The sequence below is a fragment of the Annulohypoxylon maeteangense genome (assembly GCF_022496945.1).
Source record: "Annulohypoxylon maeteangense strain CBS 123835 unplaced genomic scaffold GGS22scaffold_28, whole genome shotgun sequence".
Classification (NCBI taxonomy): Eukaryota; Fungi; Ascomycota; class Sordariomycetes; order Xylariales; family Hypoxylaceae; genus Annulohypoxylon; species Annulohypoxylon maeteangense.
In genome coordinates this window covers 20773-41130 of record NW_025953275.1, presented here as the reverse complement: position 1 = coordinate 41130, position 20358 = coordinate 20773, and the positions used below count along the sequence as shown (strand labels likewise).

The window sequence follows — 20358 nt, the reverse complement described above, 5'->3', positions numbered from 1 at the left end:
AAAGTGCTGGTAATTTAACACAGAAATACTTGTGTGTTCACTTCATGAGTTTAGGGACCTAGGCAGCTAGGGTTTAGGGCACTCACATACCAGGGCAGGTCCGATCGCTTGCTTTACACACGAGTGCAGTAAAATAAGGTAACTTGGAAGGGAATTTCATGATCTTGGTATTGACAGCGATGCGTTACTGAAGATCGTCACAAAGTTGAAGTATAGGTAACATCTAGTGCTGCATTAATGGCTAGTTTTAGGAGAGCGAGTAAGCGGAGGTCACGCAAACGTGACCTACTAGAAACCCCGAGCAGTTGGCCAAATAACCTAGTATCTACCTATAATCGGCAACCTTCCTCTTTATATGAAGGTCAACTCGCTTCACCTCCAGCCTCATCGGGATATGCGGTACCATCAAGCTCTCTAGATGTCGAAACTTGTAACCACGACGTATTCGAGGGTCCCCTGAAGGACGGAGATGAGGAGAAGGAGGAAATCGAGCCTAGGTTATCTAAATCAATGGTAAGATTCCCAACTCTAGAGGTTTATACTATCAAATATGATCGATTAACATACCTATGACTAGGTTCCATCACCAGTCTTGGAGGCAGAGCTCTCCGTATGTTCTTCTCCCCCCCAGACTTTGCGCCAAGCAGCATTCGAGCCGTCCGTTGATCCCAAGCATCTCTCGCTACACGAGAAGGTGAGACTTCTCAAGATTTGTTGTAACCATGGGTACCAATTCCTCCATTGCCCCACTTCTGGGAAAAATGCTGAGGAGGAAGTTTGGACTTCTATCATGGAGGAATTTTTAACAACGGTTCGCCCCGGCTTCTTCACAAAATATTCCGATGTAAAGAAAGTAGCCAAAAAGACTTGCAGGAATCGACGCAAGAATACCAAGGGTAATGTGCCGCCTCAGAGGCGGTCTCGGATGGGCGATTTAGACACATGGATCGACCGATGGGTGAGAATTTGGAAATGTCGAGATCTAGTCGTCAATATAGCAAACGCACACCAGTCAATGCGCGAAACGATAGGGGAAAATAAGTTAAAGCGAATCTTCTGTCAAAGGATGGAAGGCGATGAGCTACCACAAGACCTTGGTGGGCTCACTTTATCGCCTCCGCTATGGAAAGCTATTCAGAAGCAGATTCGTATAGAAGAACGGTCGTTGGGAGCTCGCCACATATCGTTGTTCCCTGGACAGGATGAATCGGATTGGACGGACGATGAAACAGAGAGTGACATGATGGAGGAAGCCGGTGGTGAGGGATTACCTATAAGATCAATTGAAGAGGAATACCAAAACTCATACCCAGAAGCTCTGGATGTTGTGGTATCAACTCCTTATTTGGAAATTGAGGGGGAGCTGGATTTTCCGGACCCGTCTCCACGTACCCAGGCAAGACTTGATCAGTTTGAACGGGGCTATACTACCATGCTCAAGGAAGAGCAAGGCAGGACAGGCAAGCAAACATCTATTCTTGACTTAGCCTACAAGAGACAAGAGCGGGGGAAACGGTCTCCTGTATCTTCTGAATCTCCTTCAGAACCAGAAGAACCTCTTGGAGATGGAACTGTGCGACTACTGTTGGGAGAAAAGGGGTTAACAAACCCTACAATTCACCTCTCAACCTCGAGTCCCAATGAAGTCGGGGATGAAGAATATGACAGACCAACCAACTTACCTACCGAGAGATCAACACCGCCTCCTAGCGAGGCCGACGTGCAACGTAGTAGTGGTACCAACCCTACTCGGTCCCAGCGCCTCAAGTCTGGTACCTATTGTCATGGCGAGGAAGTTCTGCTAGGGTTCCATAATCGACAAGTAATCCTGGCAGGCATGAATGACACCGCTGCACAAGACTATCGCCAAGGTGTATGTGCCAAAATTGACATCAGCGGTCGGGTCCGTTTACGACTGCGAGTCCAGAATATGCAAGGAGAGCAAGTGCCGGACGAGTTCTGCCTCAGTGGAGCCAGTGTTTATCCCAAAGATGTCATATACCTTCCGAAGTTTCATGATATGTCCTATGATGAAGTACGACAGGAAGTGGCCCGCCAGAGTCTCCTTCCTGTCAATCAACGTACCTATCACGACTGGGTTCCAACAGCAATGGCCGACAAGGAGGAGAATGTGTCGATGCCAATATCAAATAGCCAGAGAAAAAGATTGCGCAAAGATGTGTATGTAAATCATGATGCCGCAAGTATGAGTGCGAATGCTAATTCGGGCGAGATGGAAAGGAACGAAACGGCTGCTTTGATTTCTCAGGAAAGCGATTCACAGAAATCTTCCCGCAACAGTGAGAGGGATATTGGAACAATCCCCAACGTCTCAATACCGGTAGAAACGCGGAGATTTGCTTTGTGCGAGCTTTCTGCGGGATATCATTCTGCTAAGACTGTTGGAGGCCGTCCTGATCTATCGAACCGCAAATTCAAGGAGGCGGATCCCAGTAGGACGGGCACACCTGATCTACTGGGACAATTTCTTGCGGACGAAGCTAGGAAGCAGCGAAAGCCATTGGCGCCACATATAATCCCACATCACAGTTCACCTCCAAGAAGACTGAACCCTCAGGGACGAATATCTAACAAGAACAGGATCACCCCCTCAAGATTTTATGGAGTAGAGTCTTTAGGGCATGATATGGTTGATAGCAGCCGACAGATATCAGGACCCCGGGAGCAGCCGATCATCTTACACCAATTGAAACCAGGTTCTAATACCAACGTCAAAACACCCAGTGTTTTTCTTACCCAGGACTATTCTGATAGTGACAGCCTCCCGGATGTGGAAGAATTGCACAGGAGGCGCGTACGGGCAGCCAAAGTAACCACCTCACTACAGCACACTGAGCATCTTCAGGATTCTAGAGATCTTAGCACATCTGTCGCAGACAAAGTAGTAAGCTCACTTGCGCCTCCTTATCCTCAAGGGTCTGGCCACACCAAAAGTGCTGGTACCTCATTGAAGGCAACTGAGGATCATCAGAAGTTAGCGACCGATGAGCGACAGGATCAAGGAAGTACGGCTATTAAAGCTTCTGGGTCATGTTCGAAGAAGCGTGCGAGATGTCAATCTATGACAAACTCATCATCGAACTCTTCAGGCTCGTTCAATCCCCTCACTGGTCCCAAAGCTCTGGGTGATATTACATCAGCAAGCAATGAGTATTTTGCGAAAAGACTTCGGCCTCCGCCACCATCCGGGCTTGTACAGACTCCGGTACCACCACCTGATCTGACAAATTATGGTCTGAAACCTTTCTGGCACCCGAGTATAGAGTCTGTTGTCCGAAGTAATGGCGTACTTGATAAAGAGCAGGGACACTTAGGTGACAGGTCTCTGGATAAAGTCAAAGGGGGGGCAATTCAATCTTATCCTCAATCTCATCCCCAAAATAAGTACTCTGCACCTGGTCCACGGCCATCAAATGGGAATGGCTACCCACCTAAAGGGAAAACGGGCGCTAAAAACACCAGACCACTCCACCGGTTCCACCCATACGAACAGCCTGGTGGCTCTTCCGGTACCACGACATCGCAGAGTCGACGAAATAACGGCGGCAGAGGGAGGCGAGACCGTTACAAAGGGAAGGATCGCCACGGCCGAATTAACGACGGTAACTATATTAACCATGGGCTTCTAAGAGAGGCGACGACGGACACGGTAGACTCGCAAAACTTCAGCGTGAGTAGGAAAGTTGATATCTTGTGGTCTAGAATGAAAGAGCTACGTAGGAGGATCGGAAAGGATGACTAATTCGACATCGGGTTGACGACCTTACACGCGGGGAGCAGCGACACAAGTGACGGATTGGATTCGTCCTACATGATTAGAACCTCGGTTCGAACGCCACGCGGGTTTCATCATATGCACCTCCAAGGCCACAAACACAAGATACCTAGGTAGTTTGTATGTACATGAATAGATATATAGGTAGGTAGGTATGTATGTAGGTATAGATAGATAAGGGTAGGTAGGTCGGAATTCGAGATACATATTACTCGACACTTCAGGATGTCCTGTTGTACACATCAGACACCTATTATGTGTAGGTTGTGAGGCCGTTTTGTACCGACGCCAAAGTGATTTGATGGAACGAATACCGGTACCTACATAGGTATCCTGCAACGCTGCGTTGACGTAGGAAGAGGGAAATGCTGTAGCGCCACTTCACATGGGAGACGAAGAGGAATGAACCTAGCAGCCTATGTAGGTAACCTCGGAATCAGCACAAGCGTACCTACATAGAATTGCTTGGTGATTTTGAATCGAGATTTGTTTAAGACAAACGAGGAGGCATGAGTTGTGACGTGATAAGGAAATCTTTTCCCGAGTCAGGAGTCGCATCTAGCCCCTTTTTGATGATCGATACTTCCAGTTATTAACACTTGCTAAAGACATGAAAATCCATCGCTACCTACCTAGTCATGATCTAGCCGGAGACTTCTAAGTCGTACATAGGTACTCCGTAGGCATGTATGTACTAGTTACTTGGACACAGGAGCGCGAGGGGGAAAACAAATGATTTAGTTCGTGATATTCTGATGGTATTGCATACCGACGTATCTACATAATACATGTATTATGGATATAGTACTATGTAATGGCATGAGGTCGTTAATAGGTAGCGGGATGTTGCCGCACGTGGATTAGCCGATTGGTAAAAATTATCGAGGCTCAGAAGAGTAAGGGGTGGATTAAGGTTACAAGGATCTGCTTTTCTCAACAATTGATCAATTTGGTAGGATAAGATCCTAGGCGATCCCCAACAGAAAAAGAACAAAAAAAAAAAAACAAGGAGGACAGAGACCCAAGGAAGCGGGGAAAGAACCCCATTCCTGAGCGAAGCAGCTAGAGTCTATGCTAAATCGGGGAATGTGCCCCCCTGAATAAACCCTGCAGTCCACGATTCGGCAACATGGAAAATCCAGGGGCATGTGAACGTGAACATGAGATACCGATATTTCCTAGGTACATACATACATACATGTATGTATGTAACATCGAATAATGCGGAGAAGGAGCTCGAATCGGGAAAACGTTTCTTGTCGATGGAAAATATCAACGTTATCTGATCCGTCCGATCTGGTGTACAACCTTACCATCGAAATGTCTCAAAATCTTTAATGGGCTACGTACGTAGGTAGGTAGCTAGGAAAATATCCCGGGTTTCTGTAACTTACGTAGATGTGAGACAAGTAAATATGCACATATGGACATACATATGTCATTCGTATAGATATACCGACATAGATACTTCGGTACCTATCTTAAGTGAGATAAGCGTCGATCAGCAAGCGGATCCCGCCTTTGGATATTGAGTCTTAGGGACCGAGCCCGGAAATAGGAGCCGTTGTTTTACATACATACCTACGTGCCTACATACATACATACCTAGGTAGGTAGTATTATATGCTTACCTGGCTGCCTGGTGGTCCCCTGAATTGCTCTTATCCGAATATGTATTTGCATACGGGGAGTTCTAGAAGTTCTAGGCAAGGCAAGCCGCTTATAATTAATAATTCTCTCGCCACTTGTCGTGTGCCTATTTGCTTCCCCCCTCAGGGCAGAAGATTCGCGTGGCGTGCTGTCGATGCCGTTTACGTACCCTGTCTCGCACGACGAGCCACCGGTTATCGTTGGGGAGCTCGAATTGGTCGAACGATAATGTGTCTGATGACATACGACGGTAATGGCTTCACTTATTAGGTATCGTCTATGCGGCCAGCCGTAGGCAAGGGAGGGTTGTCTTCGTCTTTGTGGAGGGGAAAAAAAGTAAAGCAATTTGTAGACAGCTTCGTCAGTTGTTACGGCTTGTCCGTTGATGAAAAGCCAATTGAGATCTTTTGATAGGTTGGTCACAAAAGTCCAGCCAGCCAGTAGCCTCTTGGCAAGCCCCAAATAGAAGAACTATATTATATATGTAGTACAGTACTACGCGGAAAGCCTACTAAAGTATGTGATCTTCATGTGGTGCTAGGCTTAGCTTTGCTGATAAAATTCTGTTGTAACTTGTCGACGAACGATATGAAAGGCGGTGAGAAGTGGAGTTATAATTTTTATTTTCAAGTAAATGTAGGTAGCTACACAGGTATCTATTATGCATGTAAGTATCATATTAGTACTAGGCACCTAGTTATGTGCATATGCATAATTTAAGGTTAAAGTACATGACATTTGGGATCCCTCTTTTCGTCTTGCATTTTTAAAAATTTACATGTGGTGGTGTCGTAGCTCGATACTTTCAGGAATCAGTTGAAGGTTAAACGGGCAGAATCTTGATATCGGGTACGCTGTACTAATGTACTACATAACGTCAAACCCTGAATTGGACTAGATACCGAAACTTGTGGATGGAGGCACGCTAAATACGGCGGGGTCATACCTTAATGCTTCGCAAGGTTGCATGATGTATATTACCAGTATCGAATTTAATGTGAAATGATTCGTGGAGGTAGCTACCTAATGCTTCTTACAGAATGGATACTTCAAACCCTTCTCAAAGAGGCTCGTAGTACATTCGCAGTACAACTTCTTTAGGGTGCCCCTGGCTTTAAAGTTCAATGTTTTCTTAGTAGGTTTAAGATATCGAGGTAATTATTGATGTAACGGTTTAAGTGATTTTAACATATTATGTATTCTCTTCTCTGTCTTTTGGGGGAAGGCTTCGCATTGTTCCCCGATATATGCATTTCTACTTTGTAGACATAATGAAATAAAATACATGTGCTGGGTACATATTTCGTTGTTGTGCATGGCAAGAAAATGAACCAACCACATAAGACAAAATTTTGTCTCTACCCTTATTATAAAGTGACCACTGTAGTACCGCTTTAGTCGGGATCCTTCTTTTCCTACCACTTCGTTTTGGTCTCCCAATCTACTGGTTTCCTTCCGCCTCGAAGCGATCTCCTCGGTGTTGTGTTGCCGTGTTATTTCGCCGCCGGCCTCAACAAGTCGGTAACTCGGACACCTCGAAGTTAAAAACTTCTGGGGTAGGCTAGTTTTTCTATAGGTATTGTCGCCATCACGACTGCTTGAGGTAGCCTTCCATTAGAAGAATTTGTCTACACGGACGAGTGCAGATTCTCTTTCGTCAAAGCCGAGACGAAACATCGAATTGGCCGGGATAAATATTGGGTAATTCGCAGCTAGGACAAGAGTAGGATAAGAAGAAATTGTAGCCGCCCAGTGTAGGACGTTCAACATCCATCATGGCTTCTACCGTCGCTACTGGCGTTCCGCGTCAGAATCCCGCCCTCCGGCGAACTATCACATCCACCACTGCGGACACGGATGTTTCGTCACCATCTACCGCGATGGGTTCACCAATTGACTCTCCTAGGCCGTCTGCATCTTCTACTTCACTCTCCTCAATGTCCTCTATCGAACCTAGCAATAACTCCTATGGAAAACTGATCGACACATACGGAAACGAGTTCGAGATTCCCGATTATACCATCAAAGATATTCACAACGCTATCCCCAAACACTGCTTTGAGCGATCCGCAGCGAAGGGTCTGTACTATGTCTTCCGTGATATTGCTCAGTTAGCAACCGTCTTCTACCTCTTCCACACCTACTTGACCCCGGAGAATGTTCCTTATACCCCGGCTCGTGCTGCACTCTGGGGATTGTACACCTTCATTCAGGGTCTCTCCGGCACCGGCATATGGGTGCTGGCCCACGAGTGTGGACACCAGTCCTTCAGCACCTCCAAGATTCTGAACGATACTGTGGGTTGGATCTTGCATTCTTCCCTCCTGGTGCCTTATTTTAGTTGGAAGATCTCGCACGGCAAGCACCACAAGGCAACCGGTCACATGGAGCGAGACATGGTTTTCGTTCCCAGGACTCGTGAGGAAAGGGCTAGTCGCATCGGGAGGTTAGTTCACGAACTCGGCGAGCTCGGCGAGGAGACCCCTATCGTCACCTTCATCAATCTCCTCGGACAGCAGCTTATCGGTTGGCCCAACTACCTCTTAACCAACGTCACCGGCCACAACTGCCACGAACGCCAAAGAGAGGGTCGCGGCAAAGGCAAGAAGAACGGCTGGTTCACCGGTGTCAACCACTTCAACCCCTCGAGCCCCCTCTACGAGGCTAAGGACGCTAAGTTGATCGTCCTGAGCGATATAGGGTTAGCCATCACCATCTCCGTCCTAGTATTTCTCGGTAACAAGTATGGATGGGATAACCTCCTTGTCTGGTATTTCCTGCCCTACCTATGGGTCAATCACTGGCTAGGTAAGTTGCCCAATCTCGAATGATGCCCAGTCTGCATTGATCAATCGCTAACTCTCACGTAAGTTGCCATCACCTTCCTGCAGCACACCGACCCATCTTTGCCCCACTACAAGCCCGAATCGTGGAACTACGTCCGTGGCGCTGCTGCGACGATCGACCGGGAATTCGGGTTTATCGGCCGCCAGTTGATGCACGGCATCATCGAAACCCACGTCCTTCACCACTACATCTCCACCATCCCCTTCTATAACGCCGACGAGGCTAGCGATGCTATTAGGCAGGTTATGGGTCGTCACTACCGATCAGACACTAGGGAAGGCTCCCTCGGGTTTATTAAGGCAATGTGGCGTTCGGCGAGATGGTGCCAGTGGGTCGAACCTAGCGAGGGTGCTAAAGGTGAAGGTCAAGGTGTCTTATTCTTCCGTAATACGAACGGTCTAGGCACAAAGCCCATGAAGATGAGCGCCCCCTAAAATGTCTCGAAAATAAAGACATCCGCATCACATCTCGGCCAGTAATGAATGCTCCTACGGCAGCGCCAGCCAGCTTCGGATAGTATCTGGTGATCGGATGCCCTAGGCGATATAAGTATGACACTTGGCTGAAGTAACTTCAATTTAGGTTCTGCTCAGTCGAGTTAGTCAATTACTTGCCATAGACTAAATTCAAAAAGCTCTGCTTAGAGCGAACTCCGTCTTCTTTGACACTTGCAGAAAAAAAAGGGGGGTCATTAAAAGGAAAGGGCGGGGTGCCATAGAAAACCGGTGACGATCAGAGATTCGAGAGCGAAATAAAATAGATATAGACTAGACAGCTAGCCATGATGACGAATGTATACGTTGAATAACATCTGCCCCTTGTCTTCCTGTAATGTGGAAGGTCATCAGAATGTCTCATGCTGTGCACGGCGAAAGAAAAGCGTCGAGTAGCTATGCTACCAAGGTATATCATGGTAAACATGAATGGACAGGCGCGAAATCGAGGAATGGGCTACTTTACATAGGCAGGTTCCTATCTAGGTACTAGGTATATATGCCGTCTGGGAGAGATAAGTTGAACATTCCGGTCGATCCGTGGTCTGATATGACCGCAGATTGAGAGACCATCTGGACTTTTGTTTGGAGGTCTGACAGAAGAAGAGGGGCTGTTCGCGAATCACATTACCAAATCGCCAAACTCCGAAGAACCCCCCCGCATTCGATCGTACGTAGACTGCGCTTCAGATACAGAAATTATAGTAATCAATGCAACTCCCCGCCTATCATACTAGGTATATAGGTGGATTATGGTGTATGGTACCTATATTACACTTTGTAACCATGTTGCTATTATTATCGAGATGCTACACATTTTCATGGATTCGATGGAAATCGCACCTACATATGACATATATACTATATACCTAGTATATAAACGTCTAATATGGTCACGGACTTGAATGTTTCAGGGCACAGTAAGACCCATTGGGTATTTTTAAAGTCACGAGAGTCATGCACTAAAGGTTTGAAGAATATTCACCAGTCAATTGTATTTAGCCATGGATCTCTTGGGCATTGTCCCATACTATATAGTATGTAGGCACAGAACTCTTCCGAGAAGTGGCTTCCTACCTACTAGGTAGGTATTGTCGTGGAATTCACTCGAAGAATTTACTCCATAGCGCCCATAGACCAGCCACTATAATCACCCAATCGTTACTCACAATCAGTAGGATCATACAAGACTCGCGCGCAAAATCATCAGTCAACTGCATCTATGGATCCCTCCCATCCTCGAGTTGCTGTTGTCTGCTTGGCCTCGGAACTAGTGGGCCTCGAAGATGCTGGAGGTGTCATCGTCGACTGGCTGCTTCTGTTAACACCTTTACCAACAACTTTACCGACCTCATTGTCAACTGGCTGCTGTTCCCGGTCGTATTTTCGCTGTTTCTGTCTCAAACGCCTCTGACGTCGTTTTCTCTGACGGTAAGTTAGGCGCTCCGTCTTGGCACGGCTTTGGCCATCAATTTTCGGCATCTTGTCAGGATGAGATTCGTCGGCCAGGGAAGCATCTGGGGCAGACGCCTTGCGTTTTCGGCGCTTCTTGACTTCGCTGCTTCCCCCAACAATATTTCCTCCTTTTTCGGAGGTAGTGGAAGTATTACTTATGGGAGCCGGTGCCACCGTCTTCGAAGCTCTTGGATGCAACTCTTCCGACATTTCGTTGTTATCTGAACCTTGGACAGTAGGCTTTGCTGTATCCCCTAGAAACCCTTGCGTGGATGGCGTCGCGATCAATGTGGATGACAACCTAAATGCATTCATATTACTGGGCTCGTTGGCTTCCGTGATGTTAGTTAGCCATCTAGGAGATTGACGTAACACGTAATCAAGGGTTTTCTCCGCATCCGGATCATTAGACTCTATGTCCGTTCCAGAAGTCGCCTCATTAATCTCTTTGAAGCTTTTCGGAGATAGCGTAGAGCGGATGTCTGGAGTCGAAGAGACCACTTCGTATTCTCGCTGCTCTTTCGTCGACAGGCCCGGTACTTCAACCACGATGTTAGTCTTGGAGGAATCTTTCCCATATTGGGATGATGGATCGGGTTTGGAATCCGTGCTTAGTCGCTCAACGCCGTCAGCAATTTTATTCGATTCAATCGTAGGCGGAAAAGTGGTTGTCAACGACCTAGTTGTCCGTCTCCCAGCAATGCCACCTAATATATGCGCGGCGTTGACATGCTCCGGCCCAAAGGAGGCTACTTGGGTCCGTGGTACCTCTAAGGCTCGTGCCGGGGGCTTAGGTGAGATACGAGCAGGAATTCCAGAACTCGATTCGCTACTGCTAGATTCGGCCGGCTCGCAGACTTTATGTACCTGGGATGACGTATTGGCACGTCGGATCGCGGGACTAGAGCTCATCAGTTCTGCTAACTCCTGATTTGATGGTGGCGCACAATCGTTAATCAGTTGCTGAGTGATAAGAGTAGAAGTTGTCTCAGACTCTGCAGACGGTGGGGATGGGGCGCTTTGGGGGGCAGTGGTAAGTGCGAGATGTGTGGGAAATTTTCCTCGAGTTCTACTACTGATTGGTTTACAAGGACTGCTTTTCTGCTGGGGATAGATGTTGTCGCTAGATCCTCCGGCGAGTACATACTGCTTCGTTCTTTCCGTACGCTCAGCCCATTCTACGGCTTTGTCGTTTATTTTAACTCGCGGGCTCGTCTTTCCTAGTATATTTCGCAATGTACTTGGCAACGAGGATTTATGACTAGATTTCCCCTTTGAAGCCCTAATCAATGGTTGCTGGATATCTGTCGACGTTGCGTCTTCATGGTTGCTAGGTGTGACTCGTCCAATATTAATTGCTTCATTATTTGACCCTTCCGCGTCGGATACATCTTCACATTCGGAGTCGACCCAACGCTGGTTCCATCGAAGCTCAGCTGTTTTCTCGGCCTTGGCGATTGTTTCGTCATCCGGTTCTTTGCATCCAGATATATAGCCTCCGGCTCTAGGTCCGTCTAAGATCCAACCTTTGAATGGCCCGGTGGCAAACCAAACGCTGCCATCCCTACCGGGCATAAATTCAGTCTCATACCTTTCCATCCATGCTCGAGGACTCCACTGACGTTCCTTTGTAGAGTGTATTAGTTCAGTTATAACCGAATCTTCGCTATCATTTTCGCTATCTTGCTTCGACTGCAATTCCGTATTGGTATGTACTTGTTCGTTCGGATCGCCTTCGGATTTGCACGAACTAGATGTATCGGAAAAGGCATCGCGTACGCGCTTAGAGTAACCCTGACCAAACCTGGAAGGCCTATTTGGTAACTTGGGAGACAATTCCCACTCTTGTGCCTTGGGCACTAGTTTGTTCATAGGAGTAAACGAAATGGGAAGCTTAGGACGAGATCCACTACGAAGGGTTCGACCGGGACTTGGCCGTGATGACTTTCGATCCTCTGCGGGGGATGGTGTCGATATGGCCGTCGATCCTTGAAACGAAGGATTATTACTGTCCCGGTCCTCGCTTGATAGTTCTTCATGGCCTGAAGGCTGGTATTCGTCATCGGAATACTTAGGCTCCCTGAAAAATGATTCAGGGATAGGCTTATCTACTACTATTATTATATCAATAAACGCATACGAAGATGTAGTTGAGTGTGAATGCAAACCTTTTTTCTCAAACCTGACTTTCATAGTTTTCTTCACCCCATTGATCACTGCTCTACGTGAGCCTAGTATCTCTGATCCTACGGTGCTTGTATCTGCCTTCTTGGGTCTTTTCGACCTAGTTTGTGCTGAACTTTGTTTGGGGTGATCACCAACGCTGGTTCTCAAATGGTTCTCGGCTGGGCCTGGTTTCTCTAACACCTGTGTCGCGTGCCTAAGCTTCTTATCAATGATTTTTAGATGGCTGTTGACCGAATGGGAAGAACGCTTTCCTATGGCCTTGGCGGTTGGATTCACCGGGGTCAGTACTCGATCTGAATCCTCCCCACAAGATTGGTGTAAGGACTCCGCCAGTGATATAGCCTGGGTACTCTTAGGGGTCTTGGATGGAGTATGCGTGGAAGAAGTTGAGCCGCCTACTGTAGTTGAATGGGTACCAAGTGCATTTGTGGGCGAGAGAACGGCGTCGTCGCTGAATGAGTCATCCACATTGATCACTGTAGAGGTGACTGTAATATGTGCTGTTTTGGAGCGCATGGCATCTAATTCATGTTTGGAAATATTGTGGTCTAATGGTTCGTTGCTCGCCTTCCTCTTTTTTGAAGGTGCGGTTGCTTTACGTTCATTGGTAACTGATATCGGTTTGGGGCCTTGGATATCTTCACCTTCACCATCAGATGGGATCTGGTACGGGTCCCGCCGGCCATTGTGAAACGCCTGGTTGGAGGTATTAGGCGTGGTAGTTGTTTTTCTTGCTCTAGGAATTGCTCCTTTTGCTAAAGGCTTGGGGGCCTGAAGACGGTCCCTATTGTGAGATGAACTTGTCGCCTTTACACCCGCTAGGGTGGGAGGTCGAGTAGGTGCTGTTACACCATTACTTCTGGCTATCTGAGATGAGATGGGTCTAGATCGAGACTTAGGTGTTTCTTTAATAGCGGATCGACTTGATAGAATTTTTGTCAAACCTTTCACAGCAGGTGTCGACTTAGGATTGGGGGTTTGCGATTGATTCATCTTAGTCTCTCTTGTTGGAAGTTTGGTCGAAGCCGGAGATCTGGTCTGGGTAACATGATTTCCTCCGAGATCATCTAGCCTTTCCGAGTTTTTGAAATTAGTTGCCATGTTGACAAGGTCATATCAGGCAATATATTGCCACATGTGAGGCACTTTGGTGAAATGGAAGAGTAAAGGTTCTTGGTAGGGCCACAAGGCTAAGATCAAAGTAGAAGAGTATCTCGAAAGACAGAAGGTGAGAGTAAGTGGGGCTGGAAATTGGCTATTCTGGATGGAAAACTGAACCAAGAGGGAGAAAATGATGGAGGGAAATGGATTACGTGTCTTGGTAGAAAGTGATATAAATTTGAAGATCTTAAAATCCCGGATGAGTGTTGGTATTCACATGAATGGTGTGGACGTCTGGTAGATTGGTGTGTACTAAAGGCACCTGAAGAGATATGGAGAGAGAAAGAGAGAGAGAGGGAGAGAGAGAAGTGGAGAGGTCAAGATGTATAGTTGGTTAAGTTGAGTAGATGGATCAGAAATGAAAAGAAGCGAGATATGGTGCAGATAGTATGGTGAAGGTGAGATGGAAGGTGCACGTGGTGACAGATATGGGTACCTTAAGAAGGTATCATGGGAAAATTAGAGATTAACAATGGAAGGCATAGTTCGGTTTTGCTCTTGCTGTCGTTCTCGCTCTTGCTCTTCAATGTTGTTGTTCATACACGACAGTACATGTAGGTATGTATGGTTAAGTACCTCTCAGTACCCAAGTCACCTTGTTGCTCGAATAATATACATGTATGGTACCTAGTATTCGACTCGGTCATCGTCTAGGTAGTTGTAGGTGATATCTAATCACTATACTGCTTCGCATGTGTATGTTGACGGCAGCTCCGTCACGCTAGGTACAATACTTAATGTACCTTAGTAGCAGAAATAGCAACCTTTAAGTTCCTTGAGTAATGGTCGAAATCGGCTGTAACTAGGTAATTATCCATAGGGTGTGTTTAACTCTTGGAGAATAGCAAGTTGCAGGTTGGATGGGCGCAGTGTAAGATTCATAGACAAGAAAAGAAAGTATGTAATTAGGTATCTAAAATTTATAATTTATTCTTATCATATATACATGTACCTGTGATGTGCAATGCAAAAGTACAGAATCACGGACTCGAGGGCTGTAATCACGCATGCACAGTGTGCATCGAACATCTGGATAGATACTAAAGAATGACAGGTCGTATTAATGTGAAAGGGTAAAACCAGGGTCCTGGTAATTATCCTAGCTCCAGTTATGTCTACTTATGAATGAGGCTGCGGCTTGTGCTCTTACATTATACTACTAAGTATGCGTACCTAAAGCTCCGGGAAAGAAAAAAGCAACGCGTACTTTGTAAAAAGAATTACATAAGTAGGTACCTACCTATCTACCTACCTAGTACCTACTTGGTATGATTTAATATAAGCCTTTTTGCGCTGCTAGGTTGACGGGAATGCTAGGGACAATGCACGTAGATATCCTTGTGGATAAGCCACTGGGTTTTAAACAGAGTAGCAGAATGCACTTCGTGGGTGTGTAGGTATTTTGCATATGATTAATGTACAGATCCCCTGCTACCAAAAATAAACCACCACATGAGACCATCCATTCACATAGAAAAAGAGGGGGGCATGATAGAGGCGCGTTGCTATTTATCGGATACTACTCATCTACTACCTAGCCACTGGGTACCCGAGGTACCCGAGTGCGCTCAAGGCTTATAGGGGTGTCCTTGGCTTGAAATACTCCTTAAAGCTATCCAATTCCTCCAGGTTCAATTTGTAAATGACCGTGCAGCATATAATCAGCAAGTTTGGGAAACGCCGAGTCCAGAAACTCAAATATCCGTCTGGTAATGATCCTACCATTTTTTTGAGAGGTTCGCTCATATCTCCATAGTGGAATCGTTTGTTTCTAAGCGCTCGTAATAGGTCTAGAAGCCTCGAGCCCGTGTATTTGCGTTGTTTGCCGAGGCTTTCTACAAATTCTTTGGGTAGAAGTTTAAGAAAGTCACCTCGGCAGACTTGGGGTGCGCACGCCTCTAACGTCATCAACGCCTCGGATGGCGGGTCGCGGGGTTCGAGTTCAAAATGGTCTGATACATCACAGAGGAAAGCAAGTCTTTCCTTTGGCGACCAGAAGAAAGGGTGGGACATGACATCCTTGGCTGAAGGTCGAGCTCTAGGATCAGCCCGAAGCATAGTATCGATCAGCGCTTTGGCTTCGTGAGCGAAGTCGCCTAGTACATCCAGAGGTTTGAGGTTGAACTGGCCCTTTCGTATGTTGACTTCTCGCATATAGCGATCACCGCAGTCGAAAGGATGCAGTCCCTTGGTGAGTACGTAGAAAAAGACGAGACCGAGACTGAAAATATCGATCGCACGAGTGGCACGACGATTTGGCATTACATCGGCACTGACCAGTTGGCTTGAATCGCTGTGCGTACTCGCTATAGACATCGTCGAGCTTTCCCGCGCGTCGTCATCAAGGAGAAGCTCGGGCGCACGCCAGCCAGAAGTGCCAGCGGCGTGAGCTGTAGTGGCGCCAAAAGATGACTGTCCACCTTCAAGCTTCTTGCATAACCCAAAGTCAGACACGAGAAGCCGCGGTTTCCCGTCTCTCCCCATGGTAACTAGTATATTTTGCGGTTTCAGATCACGATGGACAATACGAAGGTCGTGAAGAAATCCCAGACCATGTGCGATCTGCAACAGGACTCTAGGTAAATCCATCTCACCCGCCTGGGCAAGATCTCGGTACATGGCCGGTTTTTCGATAATGTCTGATAGGGAGGCCTGACAGAGCTCAAGTGCAATGTATAAGAAACTGTCATTCTTCGACATGGCGAAATAACGGATAACTAAGTATTGGATTAGTAACAACACAAAGACGTAAATATGCCACCAAGCATGGTAATTGGGTCTCATACCATTAGGATGATGATCACTCTCCAATAATAATTGGGTCTCCTGAGTTGCGATATCCCAAAACTGGGTGAGCATACGCTTAACCGCGACGTCTCGCCCATGGAACTTCCCGGCGAAGACAATAGTGCCGTTGCTACCCATCCCGAGCTGCTCATCCTGGTTGACTTCGATGCCCCCTATATTGACGATGGGACCACTCACGTCCTCGGGATCGTTGCTCATTGTCGTGATATTCGGCTCTAGCTTGGACGGCATGCCGACACTTTGTAGACCTGGGATCCCCTCTCCTGCATCCGAGGAAATCTTTTCCCCGGGAGTTTCTGATGCGTCACGTTGTTTCTTTGCCCCTTTCCGATGCTTGATGCCACCTCTGCGACCGCGATGTGCCTTCTTCTTTTTTTCTGGAGACTCCCCCTCGGTCTGCTGCTGGTCACGATCTCCTTCGGGATCTGCTAGCTCAACCTCGACGACGGACACGGTAGGAGGAACGAGTCTATCAGCATTTTTTACCTCAGTCGCCAACAGCTCCTCTTGCTTCTCAGCGATATCCAGATTAGATACGTGAGCCTTGGCGGAAATGGCTTCCTGAGATGGACTAGCGCTAGAATCAGTCGAGGGCACATACGTTAAATCATCAAGATATTCCTTTGGCTTGACAACGCGTCTAATCCATCTAACCAAATCTTTATAATACCGGACTAAGAGGTAGGCAAGAACCGGAAAGAGGATAGGGTTCATGAAAAAATCGACCGTCTTATCGGCAGCGTATTGAGGAAGCGCGATGACCGTGTTCATGACGCCCGGGGACTCTGTCTCCGAATCAGGGAACGGGCTGGGCAGGGCAGATTCATTGTCATCATTATCAGATTCTGGTGGGAAAGGTCGGGAAGGCAAGCTCGCGGGGAGAGTCGGCGGCCACTGTGCCACGCTTCTCGCGTTCCCGAGAACATGTGTACCAATCAACGCCTTGTTTGCCCAAGGGGCGTCAAGGTTGTCCCATGGATTCTCGCTATCCCATCTATTCTGCTGACCAAGTTGGGCAGCGGGGGCATCAACAATCAGAGGGTACGACCACCCAGACATAGCGTACCAACTTCCAGATTCGGTCTGATTGAGGAAGACACTATGACTTCGGGTGCGGGCGGAATCTTCGTCCCGGGTAGGGGGGATCGGTTGAGGGAGTAGAACGAGCTCGGGATTGCTGCCGTGTGGAGCATCCTGCGGCCTAGCGATGTCGAAGACACGGGCGACCGGAACGGAGAATTGGAGGGCGAAGGAGGTGACTCCGGTGGGATAGGCGAGCGCATAAACCTTGCCGTCGTGTTGGCTAGTAAAATATCGATTATCCTGAGTGGTGTGGTATTGCTGGTGTAGGTCGTTATCAAAGTTATTCGGACCCCATTCGGCATATTTAAGCGTGGCAATCTCACTCCCGTCATCAGAGCGATGTATGGTGACAATGTATTCCGTCCGGCTAAGGGTGATGGTGCCACTATCGCTACATTCCTCGCTGTCCGCGTCGACAAAACGGCCGTTTGGGGGAAAGCAGGTAGCGCTCTGGTCAACTTGGGAGCCGGCCTGCCCGAACCACTTGAGCACGCGTCCGGTAGCGGCATCCAAGGTGATCATAGTAGTCTTCTTGTGGCCAGTGTAGACTACGGGAGGGTTTTGAACAGCGTAAGAACCGAATTCTTCCACTAGCTGCTTCATAGTAAGACCCGTGCTCATCAGACCACTACCAAAGCCTGATGGCGTCCATACGTAAAGAGCACCATTATGAGTGGGCTCTACAGCCCAAACATAGTCATCAAGGGGGTGGTGCTCGCGGTCGTCCCGCCCGTTGTTCAAGGAACTATTAGGGCGATGATGAATGGTTTCGACGATAGGCTGTTCGACCTGGAGATGCCAGCGTTCGTCGCCGGATTCACGGTTGACAGCGTAAAGGTGTCCATCGACGGTCGCCAGAAGAATATAGTCTTCTACTTCCCATCTCTCCAGACTCCGCGCAGTCTGCGGCGTGGAAAGCCCAGCACCGGCTAGCAGGCTGGGCAGATGTCGTGGAGAATTTGGTGCTCGAACGGGCGGAGCCGGAGCCAAAGTTGCGAGGGCGCTCGCATCGTTAGGAATAGGTACTTTTCCGAGCCGCTTTCTATCGGTATCGACAATGTTCCTGCGGCCGATGGCTAAGTTCTCGTGCGCGCTACGTGGGTTGGAGGAGGGTATGGCGGCAGGGGGAGTGGCGGCAAGGTTGCCGACGACTCGCTCGGTACCGAAGGCGGATTCGTGTCGGAGACTAGAAACGTCTCGGCCGTGGACGGCATGTTTATTCACGGCAACTTTGTCATCATAATCGTTTAGAATGTTGGCAACGGGAGCCCGTTCTGGAGGTGACTGCTGTCGGTGTTGTTGCTGCTGCTGAGCATCTACAAGCTGAAGCCAGGGAAGGAGGAAGACGGCTAAGGCGAGTAGAACCTTGCGCTGTTGAGCGACGAGCCGTCCCTCGCCAGGAGGCCGTCGCAGCATATTGAAGACGTCAACGTGGAGTGGTCGGAAGGAGAGTAGTCAGACGGAAGGAAAGTTACGAGAGCTAATAGGTTGGTTGTCGGATCACATCAAGACGAAGGAGGGCAGCGGTAATTCAATCGGAAAAATGAGGACTCGGGGAGAGAATGATCTCGCAGTCGCGGTAGGGTGATAGAGGGCGGATATCTTGATCTTAAGACGTAAGATGCAACTAAATCGGTAGTCTAAAGGGAGAGAAGAAATATGATTTCGAGCGGGGTGTGTGAAGGGAGATGGATCGATAAGATCAACTACCGCCTGGACCCGATGTTTAGGTAGGTAGGTAGGTAGGTAGGTAGGCGCTGAAAAGAGGGCTCGAGATGAGTATTAGAATTCTCGGGTTGTGATAATTGATAAGTTTGCAATCGCCGAATAGGACGAGGATGAGTATGAGGACGAAGAGCGGTGCATAGCCCGTAACTCCCAAGCAAAAGCAACTGAAACGCAGTCGTAAGCTATACGAAATCGCAGGAATTTGTCTCGATAGATCGGTTCGAAGGCAGCCGAGTCGAGGTCGTCTTACTCCAACGAACGATGACTAGAGAGGGGTTCCAGGTAATTTTAGTCAAAAAAAGGTAAACTAGAATCACGATAACCAGCGTCGCTAAACGTCTCCGATTAATAAAATTGCTAAGTCGTAACGCTGAGAGGTTGAAATATGAAATAACTAAGTAGTAAAAAAACAATGTATTCCAAAGGTTTTCTTTTATCTTTCTGCCTTTACCCCGCTACGTAAATTAGACGGAGCGTAAATAGAAGATAGACAGGAAGAGATAAGATGATATAAAGACGAAATCAAGAGAAACGGCGATTCTTCGACGGTATTAGGATGGTGTCGAGTTCGCAGGTGTGGATTGATGTAGGTATGATTTTCTAAAATGTGAGAGAATTTTGATTTTTCGTGATGCGATGTGGTGAGACGAGTCCGCCCGGCAGAAGCGGTTAGACTCTATTTGTACATGCCGTTTCGTTCCAACTTCCAAGGAACCCGTGCCATGTGAGACATAAGCCCTCTCGATTGTCAGATTCAATGCTTGGGTGGAATCTTGTTTCTAGGGACGTGGAGGATACGGATAAAATGGCTCCAGAGTCCAGGTTGTCCAAGGTTAGGCTATTATTGTACGTGTACATATTTAATATTTAATGCAGGGGCGGGTTGGTAATACATATCTTATTATGTATTTGTGCAGTTGTGGAGGATCGGACCTTACCTTAACGGGAATAACGGGAATTCGATCTGACATCAATTGACACCAACCAGCTGCTGGAACTTCAAATCTTCTTGCCGTCTAACTTGGGAAGCTTTTATTATGAAATGTCTGACAAATGTCATCGGCATCATATGAAGTGGGAACAAAAGGATTTTCTAAGTAGATACCTAATCATTAGGTATGAACCGGTAATGAAACTAGATGCTATCTT

General features: G+C 47.5%; 4 protein-coding genes across 4 annotated transcripts; 2 read left to right on the top strand and 2 right to left on the bottom strand.

Moving 5' to 3' along the window:
* Positions 1–237: 237 nt before the first annotated feature.
* On the top strand, positions 238–3763 carry GGS22DRAFT_193357 (uncharacterized protein; the record flags this gene model as incomplete). Its single annotated transcript, XM_047965374.1, has 2 exons — positions 238–513; positions 578–3763. 2 exons carry the CDS (start codon positions 238–240, stop codon positions 3761–3763), a joined length of 3462 nt encoding a protein of 1153 aa, XP_047814131.1.
* A 2865-nt stretch (positions 3764–6628) lies between these two features.
* Positions 6629–9363, top strand: GGS22DRAFT_175271 (fatty acid desaturase-domain-containing protein). The gene is made up of 2 exons (XM_047963232.1): positions 6629–8254; positions 8318–9363. Exons 1-2 carry the CDS (start codon positions 7222–7224, stop codon positions 8725–8727), a joined length of 1443 nt encoding a protein of 480 aa, XP_047814130.1. The 5' UTR covers positions 6629–7221; the 3' UTR covers positions 8728–9363.
* A 228-nt stretch (positions 9364–9591) lies between these two features.
* GGS22DRAFT_175264 (uncharacterized protein) lies at positions 9592–12906 on the bottom strand. The gene is made up of 4 exons (XM_047963231.1): positions 12413–12906; positions 9966–12358; positions 9764–9824; positions 9592–9707 (listed from the first exon to the last, which is right to left on the bottom strand). The coding sequence occupies exons 1-2, from the start codon at positions 12433–12435 to the stop codon at positions 9994–9996; spliced, it is 2388 nt and encodes a 795-aa protein (XP_047814129.1). The 5' UTR covers positions 12436–12906; the 3' UTR covers positions 9592–9707; positions 9764–9824; positions 9966–9993.
* Positions 12907–14757: 1851 nt separating this feature from the next.
* On the bottom strand, positions 14758–19260 carry GGS22DRAFT_175262 (uncharacterized protein). Its single transcript, XM_047963230.1, has 2 exons — positions 16377–19260; positions 14758–16307 (listed from the first exon to the last, which is right to left on the bottom strand). Exons 1-2 carry the CDS (start codon positions 18895–18897, stop codon positions 15166–15168), a joined length of 3663 nt encoding a protein of 1220 aa, XP_047814128.1. The 5' UTR covers positions 18898–19260; the 3' UTR covers positions 14758–15165.
* Positions 19261–20358: the final 1098 nt, after the last annotated feature.